Here is a 24,199-nt window from a genome sequence, read left to right on the forward strand (position 1 = left end):
TAAAAGAGTCTTTAAATAAAAGCTAAAACACAGATGTGAATGGAAAATAACAAGTATACGTAAAATTAAAATAATGTGTGTATAGCAAATTAATAAGAACACAAATTTAAAAATTCTTTTTGATATAATTTGATATTAAAATGGAGTGAAACAGTTTTGCTATGTCTTAGCATGGCAGCTAAAAATATCTTTTTAAATAAAAAATAAAACACAGATGAGAACAGAATATATCAAGTATACGTAATATTTAATCAAAGTGTGTATTGCAAATTAATATAAGCACAAACTAAAACAGTTTGGAAGTGCTTTAGAATAGAATCTCCTTAAATTAACTAAAAGCACAGTACATACCAGAAGATATCAAGTATACGTCGATTTTCATAAATCAGTTTTTTATAAGAACGCAAATGTAAGCAATCATTTTGCTATTACTTTTTATGCTTAACTCATAATGAAATTGAAAGTCATTTTACTTTGAATTTATGTAAGGTGTATTAAAGTCGCTTTGGCCTACTTAATTTGTCGGATATTGGCTCAAAAGGTAAAGGCGAAACAAAGTCAAGTGCAGATACTCGCATGCGCTTATTGCGATATCCGACAATGAATTTTAATGAGTGTTGCAGTCGCAGTTGCAAGTTTGGCCGCGTTGCAGCAACGTTTTTGCGGCTAAAAATAACAAGTGCGGTTGAACAGCTGCAGGAAGCGGCAGCGGTAAAAACAAGAAAGCCGCATTTTCAATGACTTACTAAATATGCAAATTAATGAAACCAAGCCAAAAAAAAAAAAAAAAAAATGAAGAAAAATACGATTGCCAGAGGGAGAAAACAACTTTGACGAAAGAGAACGAACTATTCCTTTGAACTATTTTGGGCGCTGTGTATTGAGTGCAGTTGTTGCGCTTTGTGTGTGAGTGTGTGTGTGTGTTTTGGAATGCAGGCACTAACAAATGGCATTGCCGAAGTGCCTCCAACACATTCTCCCCGCTCTTGTTGCTATTATCGTTAGGTGGAACAAGTGCAGCTAACAATGCACTCGAGCCTTGTCGCTGACACTTGACACAGCCGCAACAATAACGGCAGCCGCAACTAATAACTAACAGCGTGCTGTTCCTCAAAATAGTATAATAAACAACACTCGAATGAGTATGTTGTGTTGGTGGGTATTGTATTGTGCCAACAACAACAACCACAATAACAATATAACAATAAGGACAGCTGCAATAACTGTGACCGCGTTGCGTATACGTCATGTGGCGCCGCAGTCGAACACAGCCAAAGTGAACTTTTTAATTTCCTGTGTAAATTTATTTTAATTGCTCGCCAACTAGCAACTCTTCTCACACTCTCTCTCTCCCTCACTCACACTCACATGCTGCGCCCTCTTACATTGATTTAATTTCTGTGTCATTTTTAATTAATTGTTAATGCATTTTCATGTAAATTAAATGAAACGCAGCTCATTAAAATTGTAGATTGCTGCGCCAGCAATTGTAACTGCTATGTGATTCAAACGAATACCCTGTAAAAGTAAACAATTCAATTAGATTGAATAAATACGTATTATATTTAACGACTTTTTTAATAGGACATTTCAAAGTTGCCTCTTCAGTTGTTTGATTTGTTTTTTTTTTTTACTACATATATGCCGTTGCACTTAATATGTTTGTCTTGCAATTTGCATTATTTAATTGCATTGTGCCGAATAATATTAGAATATTACTGGAGAATTGCAAAATTAGCTGTTAAATGAGCGTGGCTAATGGCGTAGCTCTTGAAGCGTTACATAAATCTTCTTTAAATATGAAAATAGACAGGCGTTTAAGGCAATAAGCTGTTGAGACTCTTAGAAACTTTTTGAGCTTAAACAAAATGCGCAGACTTTATGTTTAGGCGGACTACAAAAAACAAGTAAGAAAGCTACAGTGGAGTGTGCTCGACTGTGAGTAACTCTGAAAGTTAAACATTACAGTATTTTTCTAAAAAAAAAAATTAGCAAATTAATCCCACAAAAATAGCAAAATATACCAATGGCTATTTTTGAGATACACGCTTTTTAAATAAAAGCAAAACGGTGTGGTATTATTCTTAAAATGTACCAAATTAATATATCACAAAAATATATAATATATAAATATACCAAAGGCTGTATTTGATATACGGATATAGTACTACATTAAAAATACTATAGTGTGTGAAATATACAAAATTGTCAGACGGCCAGGCAGACGGACATGGCTAGATAGTCTCGTCTGTTGACGCTGATTATGAATAGATATACTTCATAGGGTTCAAGATGCCTCCTTTTGTCTGTTAAATACATTTCACAAATATTATGATACCCTTCTATCCTATGGGTGGCGAGTATAAAAAGACTTTTCGCAAGTACTTTTAAGCTTAAGCTTTTGCTATTTTTGTTATTTATTTATTTACAAAAATTTGTTTGTTTATTTATGTTATTATTTCATATTGTTGCTGCAAGCGCAATGTTTACAGATTGTATCACAATTGCAGTTGTAGTTTATATTTGTAAATGGGAATGAGTTGCTTTGATTTATTAAGTTGCATAAATTTAAAAGCTGAAGCTCTGTATGGAAAGATTTCTTAAAGCATGTTTGTTCTTTATATTAAATTGATTAAGAATCAATAGGAGCGAAATCTTTTGTTTCGCCCCCTATTTCATTTTAGTAACTTCCCACGCTTTTTTATGACTATTCTGTTATGTTCATAAATGCGTTGAAATGCGTTCATTATTTGTTTTATCTGATTGTCATTTATATTTATAAGGGAGACAGTGCTATCGGTGCCATCGCGATTCAATAATACATATATCATATATCGCATTAAGACCCCCGACAGTAACAAAATAAATATCGTGCCAGACTAACAACAATACGCATAAATCACTTAACACTCGCCTCTTAATCGAATACTGTAGAGTACACAGCAAATAAATGTAACGCCCACGTCAATTATTTTTGATGCGTGATGTGTGTGTGGGGGAAATGAAACCCAAACTAGATGAAAGTTTGAATTTAATTTAGTTTTTAGACCGTCGGTCGGCTAATTAACTAATATGCACGGAGGGTGGCAAAAAATGTTAAATAAACAAGTTTTTCGTTTTAATTACATTTGTTGGACTCTAATTGCCTGTGGCGGGCTCTCGCTCTGTGTGTGTGTGTGCGTTATATGGGTGTGAGTCTCCAGGGCAATTGTCCGAAATTGATGGGATTTTCGGGCCCAGTTATCTACGAGTTTAAGCGGCAACGGTTTGGCTGTACAGTGCTTAGTGCTCCAAAAAGGCTAAAGAACGTAAATTTCACTCAGTTGACGGTCGATCGATTCGGCCTATAACATGAAAAAAAAGAACAAGAACAAGTGGAAGAAAGGGAAAAATATATACATATATAAGTAGTATATATATAGTATATATAAGTACTCTATGGTATATACGACAGCTCGACACTGATTTGGCTTAAGCGATAAAAAGGGGAAAGGTCTTTTGTGTGTGGCGCCAGGCCAAGCATAACAGTTAAATGCGAGGAGGGTCTATTAAAAAGCAAAATGGAGTACATGCCAGTACACACACACCACACACACACAACTACACACACATCAGCGCACAAAAGCCAACATGCAATTTATGAACAGCTTTTTTTGCTAGCGGGGCCAAAATGCTCGTTTGAAGCTAACGAAATGTTCCAAGCCCAAAAACCGAAGCCAAAACCTGCCACGTTCAGTTTTCTGTTGCTGACAAACGCAAGAAAACTCACAGCAAAAAACAAAGACAAACCACCTACGTGGATGGAGGTACAGAACAGAAAAAAGTACTCTTAATACTCTAGCATAGGAAGCAAAAAAAAAAAAAAAAAATGGTTGAAACAAAAAGAAAGCGGAGCTCAGGTGCGAGTAGCCAAGTCAAGTTCTAGTTAAGGGATTTCTATGTCTAAGTAGAAGAGAAGGTGTGTGTGTGTGGGTGTGTGTGTGGATGGGCAGCAAATTGCAAAGACTTCTCAAGGGAGCGAGCGAAGTTGCACTGCCAATGGTAGTTGGCATACCCTGTACTGGTTAAGCTAAAGGGTTGCATGAGCGAATGGAGTGAAGAAGATAGAACTCAGAAAAGAAGGTGAAAGATCAATATCATATTTCATGCTATTTATTTAGTTGATATATATTTATAGAATCAATTAATTTAAATAGTGTAAGGCATTCCAAATGGTTTAAATTATATCTTAAAGAAGCAAATAAAAGGGAAATATGAATTGTATTTATTATAATTTGAAAGTACTCAAGTTTTTCAATAATTACGATTATGCAAAATATTAAAAGAAATCCTCATCAATATATTTGTAAAGTGTTAAATTTTTTATTTACACAGCGAGAATATTGAAAAATAGATTGCATATCTGGTTTTTACGAATCTTAAATCATAATTATTATTATTAAATTTTAGTTTTTAGAAAAATAAAATACTAAAATATGCTTCATAACATATTTTACATTATTATTTATATAAAATATTCAAAGATCTGAAGTAATTATAACTAAAAGCTATTTATATTTACATGATTTTCGAAATATTTCAATTACATTTCTTGTCCAATATTATAAGAGCTACTTTCGGATATTTTCTAAGTTAGCCAACTTTTAAGATCACAAAAATTTTATTCTATTTATATGAATTTAAAAATATTTCAATTACATTTTTTGCTCATTATTTCAAAAGCTCCTTCCGAAGTGAACCTGTTTTACATAGGTCATCGTCTAGTCGCGCAAACTCTTTGGAGCTGTCAAGCTAGCAGCGCTTGTTGCTGTTGTTTGCTATGGATTAAATTTATAAAAATTGAAAGTAGTCTAACGGAGTCGGGTGTTTGTTTGCAGCCTGGAGAAGTAGAGTGGAGTGGAGCATGGACAGTGAGTGAACGAAGTATACGGCCAATGCGCACAATGAAACTTTTACATTGCATTCGTGCGCCATAAGCCGTGAAAGTTTTATGCAAATGTTTTATGCTAAAATATGTGCCAGGTCGCCACTTGGATGCGATGGGAAGAAGGCTTGGACAGCACAGGACGCTTTTGCCGCATGCTACATGCCACATGCCGCATGCCACATGCCCACTCCCTTCTAATAGAAGCGAGCGAAGTCGAGGTCAGCGCGGCTAACGGCATTTGCTGATATATATGTATGTATTGGCGCATGAGGCGTCGAGTGCAATTTGCAGCGTAACATTTATTAGAGTTGCAGCTCCTACAAAAGCAACAGCAGCAACATCCCCTCTCTCTCCGCCCCCTTCTCATTGTATTGCCCTGCGCCCAATCAAGCCCGTAAAAACCTATGAAACCTGACGGTAAAAACCAGCGAAAGTTATTTTGTGCAATTTTTCGCTCGCTACTTTCATTTTTTTTTTGTTTTTTGTTGGTTCGTCCAGCACTTTCAGATTTTATGGTCGCAGGCACAACAAAAGCCTCTCATGTGTGTGTATGTGTGGAAGTGTGTGTTATTTTAAAGGCACATTTTGTGTGTAGGTTTTGTAGCATTTTCATTTTCTGTTCCAATTATGAAGTCTGGGGCTAAAAATGTAATTACTAAAGTGTTGCACATTTGAACAAATAGTAGAGGAGCACACTTCAACTTTTTCAATTTCATCACGAAATAGAAAAGTGCACTTTTCGCTCAGCATTTTCCTCACTCGGACAGCAATGAGTCACAATTTTGAGTAATAAGTAAAAGTGAAAAGTTTGCGACAACATTTATTCTATGTATGTCATTCAGATAATTAGTGTTTTGTATTTTAGATTGAAATTAAACATGAACTTCCGTTTAACATATATTCAAATTTATAATCCTAGTATAATTGCAATGTATTCATGATTTACATATATTTATAGATATTTTTGTTCTTTTTTGTAGGGTTCAAATGGCGTCTACATTGTTGTCTAAGCAATATTTGTTTATCTGCTTGATTAACTTGCAGAAATTCTGAATATAATTACTATAAATACTAGTATATATTAGTCATATTATTTACTTTAAAAAAAATAAATTTTTTTTAAATTTGTATTATATTTTCTATCTCTAAAAATAATGTTTATAAATTTAGAATTCTTAAATTGCTTCAAATTCATTTCGGACGAATTTAATTTTTGCAATATTTGCTGTCTGCAAAAATAGATACTTTAATTTGCTAGCCACTCAATTGCTTCAATTTGTGTAGATACGAGCATATATTATTCATATAATTTAATTTCAAATTTCCGGCAATTGCTTTAAGGTAAACACATACATACATAAAAAAAATTCATTCATGGATTGTTGCACTGCGTATTCCCAAATAAATAAAACCGTATTTCACTTTTAATATTTTTATTTAAAAACTTCAATATTTTTCAGTCGATACATCATGCCACATTCACATTCAGATCAAGATCAAAAAGGAAAGAGGAAATCATAGTGTGACCAGCTCATTTGTATAAAACCTATATTAAATTTACCTATAACATATATGAAATTTTACTTTGGATTGTTTGAATAGGAATGTTTCAGTATGAATAAATTTGGTTTTAGTTTAGTTTTATCAATATACAAAAAATTTTTGGATTTATAACACCTCTTTTCCTCTTTTATATAGAGTAAATATTAATCATATTATTTAACTTAAAGTTTCAGACAATTGCTGAAGACATTTACAAATAATTTGTTTTTGATTGCATTTTATTGTAAAAACGTTTGTAAAAAAATAAATTCTATAATTTTGAAACATTTCAATTAATTCAATTTAGATATCCTAATTGATTACAACGGAATTGATTTCGCTGCTCTTCAATCAGATATAAATATGCCAAAACGAAATCGATTAGATTAAGAAGTATTTCATTATGTCAAACTAATGCATTGTTTGAACACGATTGCTGCAATTTAATTTCATGAAATTGTCTCTAAATGTTTTGTGAATTGTATCGAATTTGTCAACAAAATTTCCCTCCTCTTACTTTCATTTTCGTCGCCTCAACTCAACTCAATCAAACGAAATGAGTTCATATTCGCAGTTATGAGTTAGGAGAAAGAAAACTGTTTGACATTGAGAAGCAATGTTGTTGGCCTTGATACAAAAATTTGCTGTTGGGCCTATTGGGAGTCTGATTTATAGGCGTTGACTAACGGTGAGTAACATGGTGTAATGTAATGTGTGGGGCCCAAAGGGGTTTTTCCCGTAATGGAGAAACGCAATCAAATGCCATGTGTCAACTGCTATTGAGTGTTACTCGACGTATATGTCAACTGGCTGCTTGACTGCTGCCTACGCTTGCCACTGCCTCCTGCTGCTCCTCCGCCTCCTCTTGCCACCATTTGCCCGCGACCTACAGCGGCAAATAATTTGTCGTGTACTTCATACATTTCGTTTATTTTTTTTTTCTTTTACCTTCTACTTGGGCCTCGTAAAGTCAACAAGAACAGCACAAAAAAAAACAAAAAATAAATATCAAAAACAAAAATAGGAGAAACAAAATGTGGAGCAGGTAGCGTCATTTCATGCTACAGGCCAATAAAAAGGTCGACGGAGTTTTGGGGAGCCGGCGACCCAATTCCAGACGTGCCTTATCGCCGGGGTCTACCTCCGGAATACCTATGGAAATACAGCTACAGCATGTGAAAGTTTGTGTGTGGAAAAGGGGGGAAAGAACATCATAATTATGCACACTAATTTAATAATAATATTGCCAAAGCAAAGGATATTTGTGTAGTTTTTGGGATTGGAATATTGTTGTTGTTGTTGTTGACGTTAGGGGGGGATGAGCATATTAATTGCATGTTGTATTTTGCCCTTTTGGTGTGTGCCCGGGATAGTCAAGGATTTTTGGCGTTCAGTGTGCGATTTCCGGCACGCATATTTAATCAATTATACAAATTGCCAGCACCTAAATTGTACTACACTAAATTTGTAGATATTTATCGGCAGGTCGCTACAATACGAAGGGGAGGGGGAAAGGTGTCAGCAAAGTTGTGCTGAAAATGTGCCTAAAGTTTGAGCTTGTTTCAGCTGGCGTCAATCTGATTAAATACAACATAAATTGTGTTTTGCGCTTATCAAGACGAACGTATCACAAATGTGCGCAAATTTTTACCAACATGCCAAAGACACACACAAACACACACTCGCTCGCACACACACAGACGCATTGAGGCCTTAATGGCACACAACGTTTTGCACGTAAATTAAAAATGAAAGCAGGCGCGCATAATTTTCAATTTTCATACAACGTTAAAAGCGCTGAAAAATGATATTGAAAAACGAAACTTAACGATGGCCCCAAAACGATATCAGGGAGCAGCTGCCTCAACCTGAGAAGAGGAGGCATTACAAGGAAGAGAAGGTAAATGGGAAGAGACAGGCGGAGGGCAGAAATATGTATTGCAAGTTGAAAATTGTAGTCGCTACACTTGGCTAATATTGTGTAATATTGAGTTTGTCAAACACAAACGCTAGAGGGCGCCAGCTCAGATTTGTGCTCTTCAGGAAGAATTTCGTTTAACAAAATAACTTTGGTGTGTTTTTAATGTGATCACAATGAAATTTTCAGGATATTTTCATTGATATTAAAGAGTGAATACATATTTCATAGTTTTATTACGTAAAATCCTTTCTTATAAAATATTATTATATTATATATTTATATATGTATATTATTATATTTCAAAGTTTATTACATTCACAAATCTCATTACATTATTTTTCTTAAAAATTTGTAGAATAATTTCTAAGAACAATAAGATTATAGATTTTTTGATGATATTATTTATTAATATATTTCATAGTTTGACAAAATAAGACTTCTTAAATATTTTAAATTAAATTCAAATAAATTTTCAATTTTAATATAGTTAAATGCCTTCTTATAAAGGTCGCCTAACAAGTTAGTAGAATACTATTCAAAAACAACAAAATTATGCATTTTTTGGTTGATATTATCGAAGAATGATTATAAATATTTTTTAGTTTAATGTCCCTTCCAAGAAAACCTTTAGGATACTTTCTAAGAAGACAAACATCATACATTTTTTGTTTATATGATTAAAGATTGAATATGAAAACATTTCATAATTTTATAGCGTCAAACGCTTCTTATAAAAATCTCCACACAAATTTTTAGAATACTTCGGAAGAAGAACAAGATCGTCCATTTCTTGTTTATATTATTAAAGTTTGAATATGAATACATTTCATAGTTTATCAACTTGAAATGTAAATTGTCTTCCAACAATATTTTGTGCTGGGCGAAACAATATCAAAGACAGCCTCATAAATATTTTGAATTCTTCATTTTATTTTTTTTTTGCAGCGTGTACGTTTTAGATAGACGTATTTATGCAGAGTCGCCGCAGCCAACGCTCAGCACGGGGCAGAGTTGCAACCACCGAAAAAAGGGGTTTGGCCGCAAAAGCCACAGGCCACGACGTTGGGGGATTCCTGCAGCGGCGTCTTCAAAAGTTTTCGCTTTGAAGTTGCGGCTCAAGTTGAACTAAACTAATAACTTGAGACAAATTAACTTATAGACACACACACACACTGACAAGCAGAGCCTTTCTCTCTTTCTTTCGCTTTGAGTTCGCATGCAAATTGTTAAAATACCAAAGTGTTATTTGCTTAAGTGCCAACAGTGTTGTTGTCGTCGTGACGTCATTGTCATTGGATTTATTACGCATACGCCGCATGTGCACCAACAATTTAGTTGGCCTCATTTACAGGCAACGTTTTTTTTTCTTATTCTCTCGCCTTCTCTTTTCATCTCTATTTTATTTTGTATTTTTTTCCCCTGCTGCTGTCAACAGAAAACAGAAAACTTTACATAGACGCTGGCTGGTTCAATTTGGCGTTCAGTTGTTGCGTTGAATGTCATAAAAATGTGTTTGAGGTAAGGTAACAATAACAAATAAACACGCGCCCGCCTCCCACTGCCATTCATGTGTGTGTGTGTCTGTTTGTGTGTGTTTATAGAGAAACGCTTCACATGGCCACACATGCAAATGCCAAGACGCAGCACAAAAGCCAAATAGAAGTGTGTGAAATAGTTTCAACTATGTGATACCAGCACTTAAATTTCTAATAGAAATAATCAAATTTAAAAGAAAACGAAACTTTCTTTGATAGAATTGATGAACAAACATGATTAATATATTTCATAGTTTGGAAATGTAACACTTCTTAAATATTTTCAATTGAATACGAATAAATTTTCCATTTTATTACCCTAAATTTCCACCATATAAATAAAAATAAGTATGCAGTTGACTGCGCAATGCAGTTAATAAAAAGAGTTGCTAATAGAATTTAATTTCATTTTCAGTCAATCGCTCCCATTAAAATATAATCAATATTCTGCATGGCATAATTATCCACAATATGTTTCACCAATTTGCCAAAAAAGGATTTAAATAATTATATAATTTATTGTATAATGGTTTCATTTATGGCAACTGTTTTTTTCATACAGCTTATTAAATAAAATTGTGATTCTTAATAGAATTGAAAACAACAATGAAAAAAAATAGGGGGAAAAAACAATATACTTTAATTTTCAGTTTATGAGTTCCATTAAAATGTAATCAATATTTTAATGAATCAGCAGTTTAGTAAACATGCTTTTATTCAATATTTATTTATTTAAACTGTCTAATTATGCAAAATATGTTCTATAAAATTGTTAATGGAGGATTTAAATAATCATACAATTTATTGAATGATTTAATTTACTTTGCTTCTTCGTTATATACTTAAATTTTCAGTTGATTAGTTCCATAAAAATGTAATCATGATTTAAATAAACTATTGGCAAAAAATTACAGTTATTCAATTATTGATATATTATATTAAAATTGCTAATGACGTAATTACGCAAAGTATGTTGTATTTATATGACTTTAAAAAGTTTAAATAATCACGAAATTTCTTGACGGCATCTGTTTTGGCAATTACATAAATTTGAACTAATACATCACATAAATTGTGGCAGGTTATTAAATACAAGGCCAAGGTAACGAGATTTCATCCTTGTTGTAAGTAATTGACAAGTTAATTGCAACAATAATTAATATGATTCCCGAACAATTCATTCTACTTCCTGCAGCTGAGCTAAAAAAAGAAGGGTTCGCAACCCGAGATAAAACTGTTGATGCCCCTTGACACTTAGAATGGGTGCGGGTATCTGAACGAGTATAAAAAAAAGGTAAACAAATATAAAGTGTTGTATCAGTGTGTGCGGGTGTAAGCGAAGAGGTGTGAGAGTGGGCGTGAGTGTGTGTGTGTGTGTGTGTACTGTGCTTTTCAGTGCTATTCATTTACGAAAAGCTGGCAAAAAGTTGTGGCAATAAGCTGTGGCAACAGACACAGCGCAACAGCAGACGCTGTGTAGGCGTTGGTTCGGATAAGTAAACCAAGGAGGCGATATCAAACTGAAGCTGCCGCAGAGGAGCTGAAAGCGAGGCAGAGGGTGATGGAGAGGGGGGTGGCTGCTGTCGACGTCAGGAGACGACAATGCTGGCAACGATTTTTAAAGTCTAACGCGCTTATTTACACATTGTGCCATATGTGGCACTGCACAATTTGCATACGTTTGTATTCGTAAGCCCAGACATTCTCACATGTCTGTGTGTGTGTGTGTGTGATGATGAGATTGTATAAGTGTGTGTGGTGTATGGTGTGTGTAGCGTTATTGTGTCACTGCCTTAACAATTTTGTAAAATTTCAAGTTGCTACGTTTAATACTTTGGCTCTGACGCCATTTTGTACACTTGGCTGCGTGGCACACATCCTGAAAGCCAACAGCAGCAACAGCAACAACAATTAAAAGGAACTCTTCCTGCTCTCCCCTTGTGCACCAAACAAGAAGCAGTAGCAACAGCACAATAAGAGCCAGCGGCTTAGCACCGTTCCGACTCGCCAGTTTGCTCGAGAGCGTCTTACGGGCGACGAAAATGAAAGAAGGCAAAAGAAATCATCATAATACCCTCACATCTGAGTTTTGTGCTTGTATTGCTTATAAGTCGCACACACACACACACACACACCTACACGTGGCCTCCATCATCCGCACACACACACACACACACACACAAAAGCAGGACAAGTCTATTTGTCATGTGCAATTTTGCTGCTCACTCCGCATCTGCTCTGAGTTGTTCAGCGCTCTGCTTAGTTATATACTTGCCTATGAGTATATTTTTGTATAATTGACAGCAGCGCTGCTAAATGCTCTAACTTCTACTTTAAGTACCCTGCACTTATGAACAACGTGCATTTGGGTATCAGCAATACAAACGTGCTTTAAGTCTCACCAAATTTAATTTATATTTAACAATACGATTTTTAAATAAATACAAAAAGGTTTACGTAAATTTCAGTCTTAGTAAAATTGTTTTTGCTAAACACAATATTTTTTAATAAATCCTATTGATTGTTAATTATAGCTTACATAAAGTGTTTTTTACCTAATTTTCTAATAATCTGAATTGTTACATTACTCATCCGCCCAGTATTCTTTTTTTTTATTAATTACGATTAACTGCAACTTTCATGTGTTTTCTGCCTAATTCTATTTCAGTTCTATAACTTCAAAAATAAGTAAATTACTTATATAAAATATAGTTTCCTGTCTAATTTCCTTATAGTCTGACTTATCGCATTACTCATCCGCCTAGTTGATAATATTTTTAAATAAATACATAAAAATACAAATGTTTTTCAATTGTAACTTTCGTTCAACTCTTTTCTGTTTTATATTCATCAAAATGGCATCGTAACATTACTCATCCGCCTAGTATACAATATTTTTTAATAAATACAATTGTAATTTCAGCTTACATGAAAATGTGTTCAGCCCAATTTTTTTCCGTTTCTATAAGTTAATATCTTAAAAATAATAAGTCATATTTTTCCAATCTGCATCGTCACATTACTCATCCGCCTTGTATACATTTTATTTTGAAATAATTACAACATATTATTATCGTAGGTTACATACAAATGTTTTCTGCCTAATTTTGTTGTTTTGCTTTTCATAACTTACATTCATACGCAGTCGGTCCAATGTTAACCAAGTGCAAATTTAATTACTTCATATTAAGCATACGCCTAGTTAACAATTTGCTTAATTCATTTCTAGATAAGTGTTGGGTTAAATTAAAAAATTTTACGACTAACATGAATTTTTTAAATGTAAAACACGCACATTCAAATAACGGCAGAAAATTCACTTCTGACTTAGTTGTATTGAGTGTAGTAGTTAGTTGTAGAAAGTGGCTGATTTTTCGCACTGTTTACTGAGTATCTAATAGTCAAACGCCGTGTTCTATTGCGTGGCCACTTGTTTTCTTTGCTCTGCGGCATATTTCACTTTAAAAAGGCCCCAAAAAACATTTGGTTTCAAACTCGGGGCCGCCCCCTGTTAAATGGCGCGTAAAATTTCACACTCAATTTGTGAGAGTGTGTGTGTGTGTGGGTGAGTGTACAAGTGTGTGTGTGTGTGTGTGTGTGAAGGGTCTGGTTTTTTGGTTTTTTGCTGTTTAATATGCTCGTGGCTTAATAATATGGAATTTATGTGCATTATTTTGCCCATCGTTTTGTTGTTCTTGTTGTTGCTAGCATTTTAAATTTATTGCTCGGCTCATTGATTTGTGGCCTTTGAAATTATTTATAAATTATCAAATATGCTCGTTGAAATCGAGTTATTTAAAAGCAAATAAATTCTATTTGAATTAAACGAGATTCTGATTTAAAGCTCACAGCTTAGATTTTCATTTTGAGTTGCACAAATAAAAACGAAAACGACACAAAAGGCTAAACAATTCTTCAGAATAAATAACAGAATACGTAAAAGTCAACTACTTTTGACTGATTGAATGACTGAGTGCACAAAGCATACCCTGTGAAGTGGAAAAAATTCAAGTAAATTGTGCAATTGTCAGATGAAATGTCAAGATGATGGACAGATGAAGTCAAGTACTTGATAGATTTTGTTTTAATAAAAAAATATTGTTGAATGGCTAAAAGTTTGTAACTATTTATATGGAAAACTTAGTAGTAGGGTATCTTAGCGTTGAGCACTCTCTCTATGCTCGCTTTGTTGTTTGTTTTTCTCATTTTCGAGTTGTTTATTTAGTTACAGAAAAGGATAAGTTGCATGGTTTCCTTAGTACAAAGGACAAATGTGGCACAAAGTTGCGAAACACAATTGAAATAGTCGTAATACTCGTTTAAGCTTTAATTAAATCATTTCACTGGAAGTTGAAAAATTCATTTTAATGGTCCAAATTTGACATAAATATACAAATGAAGCACATTTAATTAAAAACTTGTTTTTGCTGACATTCATTAAATTCGTTTGCTTATTACGAACTTAAATTTGAATCTGTTTTAAAAGGTCACGTTTAATAAATATTAAATATAATTTTTCATTAGAAAGTAATATTTTGTAATTCCAAAACAATTTAGAATCAATCTATATATTATTATTTCTGTTCATTAGAAAGTAATTTCTTATAATTCCAAATCAATTAAGACACAAACTATATAATTATCTGGGCAACCGATTGTTGTTGATTGAATTACAAATCCTTGAAATAATTTCAAGTGGCAACAACTAGCGAATGTTGTCGTGGGAACAAAACTCTAAGCACGCTGCATTTGAATTCCATTTGTAATGTCAAATGTCATTTAGAGCAAAACGCGCTGTGAAAATTGTGAACTGAGTGGAAATAAGCAGAGATTATTTGAATTGTACTAACGTCTGTTTAGACCCTGAGGTGGCAATGGCTTCTGCTTAGACTGCTGCTGCTCTTGGTGATAGCAATTTGTTGTGGGATTAGCCCATTGTTTGCAGACGGGCACTCAGTTTCGCAGAGAGGTTCTAAACTCAATTTAACAGATCCGAATGTGCCATCAAACACAGCTGGAACTCGAATAAGGTGCAAATACGTACGGAGCTCAGAATGTGAAAAAACGAGAGAAAACTTTTCTGACCAGACCGAAAATGTTGTAATTGATTTACAAATGCAAATGTCTTTTGCCTCACGTGTGTCCCCTTCCCCTTCCCCGCTTTCGCCTGTTTTAATCCCCTCCCCACCATCTCGAGAGAATAGTGGAGAACAACACAATTTCAGGCACGTACCGAATTTGTCGCTTATCTTTGAAGCTGGCCTGGCCTGTTTCCACACCCTTCATCAGGTAGAAGTGGGTGGCTTTAAAATTGCTTTTGTTTTCCACTCATTGTTGTTGCTGTTGTTGTTGTTGTTATGACAGATGGCTAGGGGAGAGAAGAGAGAATGGGAGCCACTTCCACTCATGTTGTAATTGCTGTTTATGCTCTTTAAGGCAGTTAACAACTGAAGCATACACAATTTGTATTTGTGTTTGTAACAGGGCCTCTCAACTTGAAGGCTAATTGAAGGCTTGAATTTTGCTTGCTGAGAAAATTGTGTATCACGTTATGATTGATTACAGTTTTGTTCTTGCGTTGTGTAGACCTAATTACGGCTTAGAAAATCTCAACAAAATTTGCAACTTTTTTGTTGCCTTAAAATCAAAAAGTTTGATGAACTTTTCTCCTTTTTTTTGTATTTATTCGCACGGGAGCTAAAATTCATTTCATTATGTGAAAACTTGATTTTAGAAAATTAATCTCTTACATTTGAATAATTAATAATGAAAGTTTTAGTTAAGAAAGCTAAGCTGTACATTAGAAAATGATTTCTTTATATATTTCAAGCTTAATAAACATATGAAAAATGGTTTTCAAAGTCAAGTTGAAATTTAGCATACTTCTTTGCTGTCAATTTCTTGTGCACTTTTTCACGACAAGTTCATAAAGAAAATTTGAATAAGTTGGCAGCACATTGTCAGCAAGTTGGCAGCACATTCTTAGCAATTTGGCAGCACATTGTTAGCAAGTTGGCAGGGCAGTAACCGAACTGCCAAGAGCTCTTAAGACTCCTTGTTGCAGTTTCAACTCAAATATGTACTTTACAGATTAATCTGCTTACAATTAAGTGAATAACTTGATATTCGCTACTGAAACATTATTAAATTACAAACATAATATAAGCTCACATTTCATATGATGTTTTAAGTGCTTGCTTCATTCGAGAATTATGCCACTATTGCCGCTTGTTAGGGAAGATTCATGAGAGCATTCGTCTCACACAATTTCACAGTAGTTTCAAGTGCCAGCTGTAAATTGGTTTGTCAGCAGTCGCTGATGGATATGAACCCGGGGAACCTTGGGGCGTGCCTGGGCTATAAAGTCGGCGTCCTCGCTCATACGGGTTCTCAGTTCTCAGTTCCCAGCCCCAGCACGTAGTATTGCAAATGGAAATGGAGAGAGAGATAGAGAGAGAGAGAGAGAGATGACAGGAAAAAGCCATAACCGGCTGTCGAGTGACTTGATATCGTCGTAGTGTGGTAGTAGGTACTTCTGGTTACTCCATCCAGAGCAATCTACTGGTCTAAACTCGCATTACGCTCTGCATCATTCTCACGTTTTTCGTCGGTTTATCAGCTGGTGCTAACAACATTTTTTTTCTCTTTTTTTTTGGGGGGAACTTGCTATTGTCGTGTCTTTTGTTTGATTTGTCTGGCGTGTTTTTTGTTTGGCATCAACTCGCGAATTCTTAAGAATTTTTAATGATTTCTGTTTAGTCTTTTGTGCTCATTTCAATTAGGTATACATTGATATACGTATATATTTTAAAAGATTGTTATTGTTGCTGTGGAACATATGCTTTTTTATCTGCTATGCCTGCAGTTGGCTTTAACGAGCCGCTAACAAGTGAAATATATTTAAATAAAATATAAAAATACAATTCGTAGCTGCGTAGCCATATACATAGATAAGTATAAAAAGTATAAACATATATCTCAATGGCGCTGACTGTCTATAGACACTAGACAGCAAACAAATTGCTCAAGCTCAAATATTGAAAGAGCACATTTATGGCACCCGTAAAATCGAATTTAAACCATTTCATTCGCTCTCTGCTGTAATGAGTCTTTTTATACTGTGTAAATATTTGTTTTTTACAATATATTGAAAATCAAATTTCACGATTTAAAATGTTTTACACTTTTGTTTTATCACGCATAAATCACTTTTCACACTTATTTATTTTCACAACTTATCGCTTATTTAGTTAGTTCAAGAACAAAAAAGGTTTCAAAATAATTCCTTAAAGAAACTGCTTTAAGCATCTAAACAATCTCAAACATTTCTTTCCAACGACAAATTGACATTTAGTTTATAAATACTACAAATGAAATTTAATGACAAATTCATGCAAATTTTTCGTGTTCTTTAGTGTCGAATGTGTCTGAGAATATATCCAATATAAAATCGGACGATTATTTCCGCCGCCAATGTGAAATATATTTCAGAGAGAGTTGTTCTATTTGTTGTTGTGCTTTTTGGTCTAGTCAAATATTTTGCAACCAATTTCTGCCAATTTTATTAAACAATTTTCTTGCCATGTTTGCAATTAACTTAATCAAAACTGGACTGATAGCAACAGAAGAAGACGAAGAGAATAGAGGTGCAGAGAAGGGGGAAAAATAGAAGAATAAAAGATGGTAAATTAAATTGTACTTACTTTTGTTTAATATGATTAAACTCGCACCTTTTTGCTGAACTGCTTGCAATATCAGCAAAAATCTATATTTGTATTTGTTGTTGTTTTTCTTTTTTATGATGATTATTAATTTTGTGTTGTTGTTGTTGAGATTTGTTGAATTGTTGCTTTAGCGTCTTTTGCGCCGGTTTCTTTTTTTTTTGGGAATATTTTATGTTGCTGGTGCAATTGTTGTTGCTGTTGTTGATTTGGTTAAAGCCGAAATAAGCCTTTAATCAGCGCGTTGTTTTTATTTTTTTTTGTCACACTCACTCACAGACACAGTTACACATACTAATGCACTCGTAAAAACTCATACACGCGTCGCATTTGCATTTGTTTTGTATTTATTGCTCAATTTGTTGTTGTTTGCCGTTGGCTGTTGGCTGTTCGCCTTACGCGCCTTCGTTTCTTCTTAACGCATGCCGAAAATACTTGTATTGAACTTGAGAATATTATCACGCGCGGCCGCCTTGCACGTTGCTGCGATTGCGAATAAACTGGCTAACGCAACAGAACACAGGCAACAACAGCGAACAGAGCAGAGCAGCGTTGCCCGAACAGAGCGTGTGAACAGAGCAGCGTCGTCTGTGATACTTGTGCGAAAAAATTTGCTACAAAAGATGCCGCCAATACTTGACGTTTGCGCTCAAACACAATCGCACTCAACGTGTGTGCGCTTCGTTGGTGTGAGTGGCTTTGTCATTCACATCGGATGTTGTTGTTGTTGCTATCGTTCGGTTGGGTGGGTGGTTGGACCTGTCGCGTTGGTGGGCCACATGCTGTGCGCGCATACGTCATCGTTGTGGTTCGCTGCGAACATGTTGTATGTTCGATGCGTGTGCTTTGCACTCAAACATGTCGTTGAGCTCGCGCTTACTCTCACTCTCATTGGTTGGGCAGCACTCTCGTCGCACTCGCTAACTGTTGCCGTTCTCAAGCATGTCTGTGCGAGGCGGCATGCGTTTATTTGCCTTGGTTTCAGTTTTCGTGCATGGCATGCCAAATTGCTTGAGTAGGTTGGTAGGTCACTGCCTTGTATCGATGTGTGTGTGTGTGTGTGGCGCTCCTTTAACCATACATATGTATATGTGTGTGTTTGTGTGTGAGGGTGGGTGTTTATGCTGCGGGTTCGGTTCGTTTCGTCTATGTCTGTGCTTAAGTTCATTAACGGCGACCGCGCAACAGTTCACGGCATGTGCTGGTGCTTTCTATGGAACTTATAACGGTGCTTTACATACTTACATATGTTGTGTGTTGCAAGTGTGTGTATTTGCGCACACACACACACACTTATAGAAGACCGTTAGTTAGTCGTAAGAGATACTCAAATTTTTGGGACTGATTGCTTCGCCTATTTACCCGTAGTAAGTAGTAGGAAAACCAGCAGCTGAATGAATGGGAACTGAAATTGTGCAAATGTTGTTTTTCCTCTTCCTCTTCCTCTTCTTCTTCTTTCACTTTTCTTTTTTTTTGGTTTTGGTTTTTGCCTCTGGGTGCGGTCCCCATTCAAATCTGCGGCTATACAGTTGATAGATATTATTTGCACGTGCTTGTCTAGATTGTATTTGATGAGAAATGATATAAATAAAACCGGCGTTAAGCAAAGAGAAAAGGGTTTACTGCTCTGCTTTTATTTGGCTCCTACGTGAATGCCAAAGTAAATGAAAAAAGGGTTCGACTTTGAACTTTTATTACACAATAAAATCAATGCTCGAACTAATGCAATTCGATAATTGCGACAGTTCCAGATGTTTGCCAGGACTTTATCATTGTTCCACAGATCATTTGCTTCAATATCAATAAGTTTCGTTAAGTTTGCGAGCTTCCCATTTAATGAAAGTATCGTTGAGTTTTCAAAGACTTCTTCTAAGTAAATTTTTTTACTTGAACTATTTTAGGGTTCACACACGACAAAGGAAGGATTGTTCCACAGATCATTTGCTTCAATAAGTTTTGTTAAGTTTACGTGATTCCATTCTATAAAAAGTTTGTTTAGTTTTCTAAGACTTCTTCTAAAATAAGTAAATAAAAAAATGTTAATAAAATTAGTATTTTTATTTAAATATTCACTTCAACTATTTTAGGTTTCACACACAGCAAATAAATAATTATTTTACAGATGCTTCAATGCTTCAAGATAACATGTAACATGTAAATAAATTAAAGTACAATAAATTTGTTTAACTTTTTTGCTCCAATTATATAAGGGTTTCCCTATCTTGAATCTCTTTTCATATTTAAATATTTTTATGCTTTAGCAATTTTGTTGAAATTTTATAAAAACTCAATTTAGCATTTGCTGCTAATTTTGTGGTAAACCAGAAGAGTAATTATAATATTTCCAAAATGTCGATAAACAATTATTAATATGTGTGGCAGATGCCAGTAATTATTTCTGGATGTGTGGTTAAATGTATATGTGTGTGTGTGTGTGTGTTCGTCTGGCTATTTGCTAGGTATTTTTATTGCCGTCTGTCCGTTAGTCTATTGGCCGTTTGGCGCTAATTAAGTGCATTTTCTAACTGCCCACACACGCACATTTCGCTGGCCAGAGTTGCCAACTCGCTTGGGGGACTCATTAAGAGCAAATCCCAAATTAATTGGGTATTAGACACAATGCATTACGGGCTAAGCGAAAAGTGTTGCTCGTCTCTATGTGGTATGTCTGTTGGCCTAGGCTCAGTCAGCTATAAAATGGGCGCAAATGGGCGTGGCAATAGCCATACCATAAAAGTAAGCAAATAATAAAAACCGACAAAAAAAAAAAGGACTGTCAGCCGCTTATTGATTCTCAGGCAGTGTAAAAGCAAACCAACTCCTGAAATTCCCAGACCAGAGGCCATTGGGTCGTAAAAACAGTAATAATTCATATATACTACGGCATGCATAAAAGATATACTGTTTCCTATCATATATATACTATATATTGTGGTATAACATACAATTTAAGATTGTGCAGACGGCGCTTTGTTTACTGTTGTTGTTCTTCTCTCTCTCTCTTCCTTAAATTATGCAGAAAAGTCAGCAAATTCGAGTTTTGACCAATTTTCTGTTTGTATTTCAAAACTGCAGACAACAAAACAAACAAAGAAACTAAAGCACACCCATACATTGAAGAGCTCACTCAAACACACACACATTCACAGGCTCAGAGAGGTTCGCACATAAATTGGCATTTTGCTCGACAGCAACAGTGGAAAGTGCTTGGTTTATTATGGGGTCGGCTCTCTCTCTATTTGTCTAGGCACAAAAGCAGACTCCGAGTATTTTCGGACAGCAAATATGTATGCTCTTATTAAACGAAAATTTGCATAAATATGCCATGCATATTTGTAGACTAGAACATGATCTTTAAGTTAGACTTTATGCAAATCGCTGCGATTTCTGTTTTAATTGCTGCCCGTGACAGTGATTTCCAATTAGAGTTGGTTTTTTATTAAATCAATATTCAAGTAAATAAACTATATACGAATAGGGGTCAGGGGCTTGGCTTTTTATGACTTTTTGGGCAGTTAACGTTATAGCTGGGAATAAAACAGCTGAAGCGACAGTTCGTTAGCACGGGCAAGGAAGTTGGTTAACCCTTTTGTGGCTAAGCCAAGGAATACAAAAAGTATAAGAAAATAGTATTGAAGTTAGTGATAATAAAGAAAAGGAAAGTGGTTTGGGGTTAGAATACCACGAGTCATCTTCCAAAAGCTCACTTCACTGAACTATCCAGCGAAGTTTACTTAGAATTTTTAAAAACAAATTAATAATAATACCTTTACTTTTCTTTAACTACTGCGATTTCAACAAAAATAATAGTGTATCACTTTTTTGTTATTATCGATATTTTCTAAAATATTGAGATACTAACAAGGAAAAATTGTTTAAATATTTAAAAATAAATGCATTAAGCTGTAATAACTAAATTTTGTCTTTTATTAATAAAAGTATATATCAATTTAAAATGCATATGTGGTATGCACTGCTATTTCAATGTTTGAAGCTGTATATGTATAGACTGCTCCAAAAATATTCATTTAATTTAAGAAAATATATAGAAATTGTACTATAATTAATCCACCTACAATTGCCCAAAGCATGCAACACTAATATTAAATAAATGATCATTCTATTAAACTAAAGTGCCAGCCTAAAGCTAGCTAAACACTGAAATTTCATTCCATTTGCCTGAGCTGAGCTATGTTAATATGCCTTCAATTGAAAGTGCCTGTATATAAGTTTTATTTGAATATCCCACATGCTTATGGGCTAAACAATAAGTAGACGACGTCAGTAGTTTATCTAAGGGGGTTAGCTACTTGTTTTCGTCCTCGTGTTCTCCTCACTGCCCTCCCTCTCACAATCTGTTACAATCTATGCTCCTGCTGTGCTTTCCTATTGTTATGCGTGCTATGCGCATTTTTGTGTACAAGTAAATGTACTTACGACATGCCTGCGATTTATTTGACTTTTCCACAACACAACTACACTCACTCACACACATACATATGTAGACATAGTCAAGTGTGTGTGTGTGTGTAAATTAACCCAGTCACGTAGCTCGCTTAGGCGGGCCTAATCAAATAAACGCACCAAATTAAACAACAGCCGCAAAAACAACAACAGCTACAAAAACTAACAAGCGACAAGTAAATATATGAGTTTGACACCTCGACAACAGATTTTGTCGACAGAGACGAAGCGCGAGCAACAAAAACGACGAAGGAAAGAGTGTGAGAGGAAGAACAAGATCGAGTTAAGTACATGTGTAGAAAAACTACTTCAGGCGGCGCTGCAAAGTATGCTATGATTTTTTACTTCATTATACCCTGTATAGAAATTGATTGCGTGTTCATACTATATAAAGAAAAGTTGAGAATTTTAAGAGACAATCGAACAGACTTTTTTTTTTAGCAAACGTAAAACTATATTAGCAAATGCCTGCATTTTTTTACATGTGCCAAAAAATCTTTATAGTTATTTTCTTAAGCAAGAGTAAATTATGTGCAATTAAATATTATATATGTTTTGTTACTTTAGTTAAAGCTTCGTTTAGTACAAAATCACATGTAAATATATTTGTTAGTGCGTGTTAGTAGAAACATAGACAATTTTAAGACACTATGTATGGGCTTTTGCGAAGACTTTCATTGACTTTCAGATATAATTATTTTATTTAATGCTGAAAATTTTTAAAGTAGCTAAAAATCTTTAGTGGATTTTAAAGATTCCTACTTTAGTCAAAATGAAACTCTGTTGTTTATATCTTGCATCTCTTTATGACATATAAAGTGTATTTACAGTTGCTTTAGTTAGAACTTTTTATGGTTGTAAAATACTACTATCGAATTGCCACTTTTTATATGAGCCATAAGTTATCATGTCGTATTTTAGTTCACAATAAAAGAATTCAATAAATAGTGATACAGTTGCGCACGAAATACATAACACAAGCTTTTATTTCTCAAATATTATAGTGGCAGATATTTCTTAATACGTTACCTCTGGATGTTTACCGCTTGCTAGAAAGACTCTTCTGTCGCTTGGGGCTACTTAACTTCAACTATTTCAATTTTCCGCCATATTAAGTATGCGCAGCGTTGGGTAACCTTAGAATAATTTTGCCATAGGGTATGTTGCGTAGTCCTGCTAGCTTTTAGTCTCATTAGCAGCTCATTTACTAGCTGGATTTTTCTTCGTGTTGTGCTCTAATAAGTTGTTGCAGCTGACGTCATATTAATTATACGGCAAGTTGTGCGAGGAAGAGACGCCCAAAAGGGAAAAGGAAAAACAAAAAGAAGACGAAGAAGAAGGAGAAATAAGCGATTGGCTCTTGACGCAAAGATTCAATCGGAACTCAAAATTGAGTGGCACTGCTTGAGTGCGTTTTTGTCTGGTGGCACTTGAGTGCGTCTGCCCAAATGAGCCATCAAACCTGCCTGCTGCCTGCCACATGGTTGTGGCACTCACGATGCCGTTGCCGTTGCCGCTTGCCGCCCAGAGCAACGTTGCCAACGTTGTTTACATTTTGTTCTTGTTGTTGTTGTTGTTGATTGTGTGTTCGCTTTTTTCTCGTCTTTCGCATTTGTGTTGCTCGGTTGTTCGGTTGTGTTTACTAGACGGGCAGCACGTGCTGACAGAGCACACCATCCGTTGACCCCCAAAAGCCCAATCCCTTAGCTTCTGCCTGTGTGTGTCATGGATGTTTTTGTTGTTATTGTTGCTGTAATTGCTGTTGTTGCTGTTGGTGCTTTGGGTTATGCGCCTGTTCCTGAGGCATGCATATTTCATATGGCCATAAGCTGAAGATGTTGTTGCTGCTGCCGTTTGCCTTAGTTGCTTTAGTTGTTGCTGTCTCAGCCGTGTCTCAGGTCGCCACTAATCGCAATTGTTGAAAGGGGGCAGCAAAAGGCAACAGCTTCGCAGGCACATCATTATTTTTAGCTTCTTCGGTTTCCGTTTTTATCGGTCGTTGTTCTGTCCTTCTTCACTTGACATTGTTTGTTACTTATTTATTTATGTGCTTTAGCTTATTCCCCAACTGCTGCACGTTAATTTCAAT

At 35.0% G+C, this 24,199-nt stretch overlaps 1 protein-coding gene across 2 annotated transcripts in view; it reads right to left on the minus strand.

Annotated features, from left to right (window-relative positions):
• LOC117571339 (potassium voltage-gated channel subfamily KQT member 1) overlaps positions 1 to 18,246 on the minus strand; it is a 59,771-nt gene extending 41,525 nt beyond the window's left edge. Inside the window, exon 1 of one of the 2 annotated variants that reach the window (XM_034253438.2) lies at positions 17,629 to 18,246. Coding sequence is in view for 1 of the 2 variants with exons in the window: in XM_052005658.1 (XP_051861618.1) it covers positions 3,127 to 3,128 (2 nt within the window). In the remaining variant the exon portion in view is untranslated. Of the gene's footprint in view, positions 1 to 3,126; positions 3,144 to 17,628 lie in introns of those variants that run through there. The other variant, XM_052005658.1, reaches the window with a different exon arrangement.
• Between the last annotated feature and the right edge of the window lie 5,953 nt (positions 18,247 to 24,199).

The sequence above is a fragment of the Drosophila albomicans genome, chromosome 3 (assembly GCF_009650485.2).
Source record: "Drosophila albomicans strain 15112-1751.03 chromosome 3, ASM965048v2, whole genome shotgun sequence".
NCBI classification, from domain to species: Eukaryota; Metazoa; Arthropoda; class Insecta; order Diptera; family Drosophilidae; genus Drosophila; species Drosophila albomicans.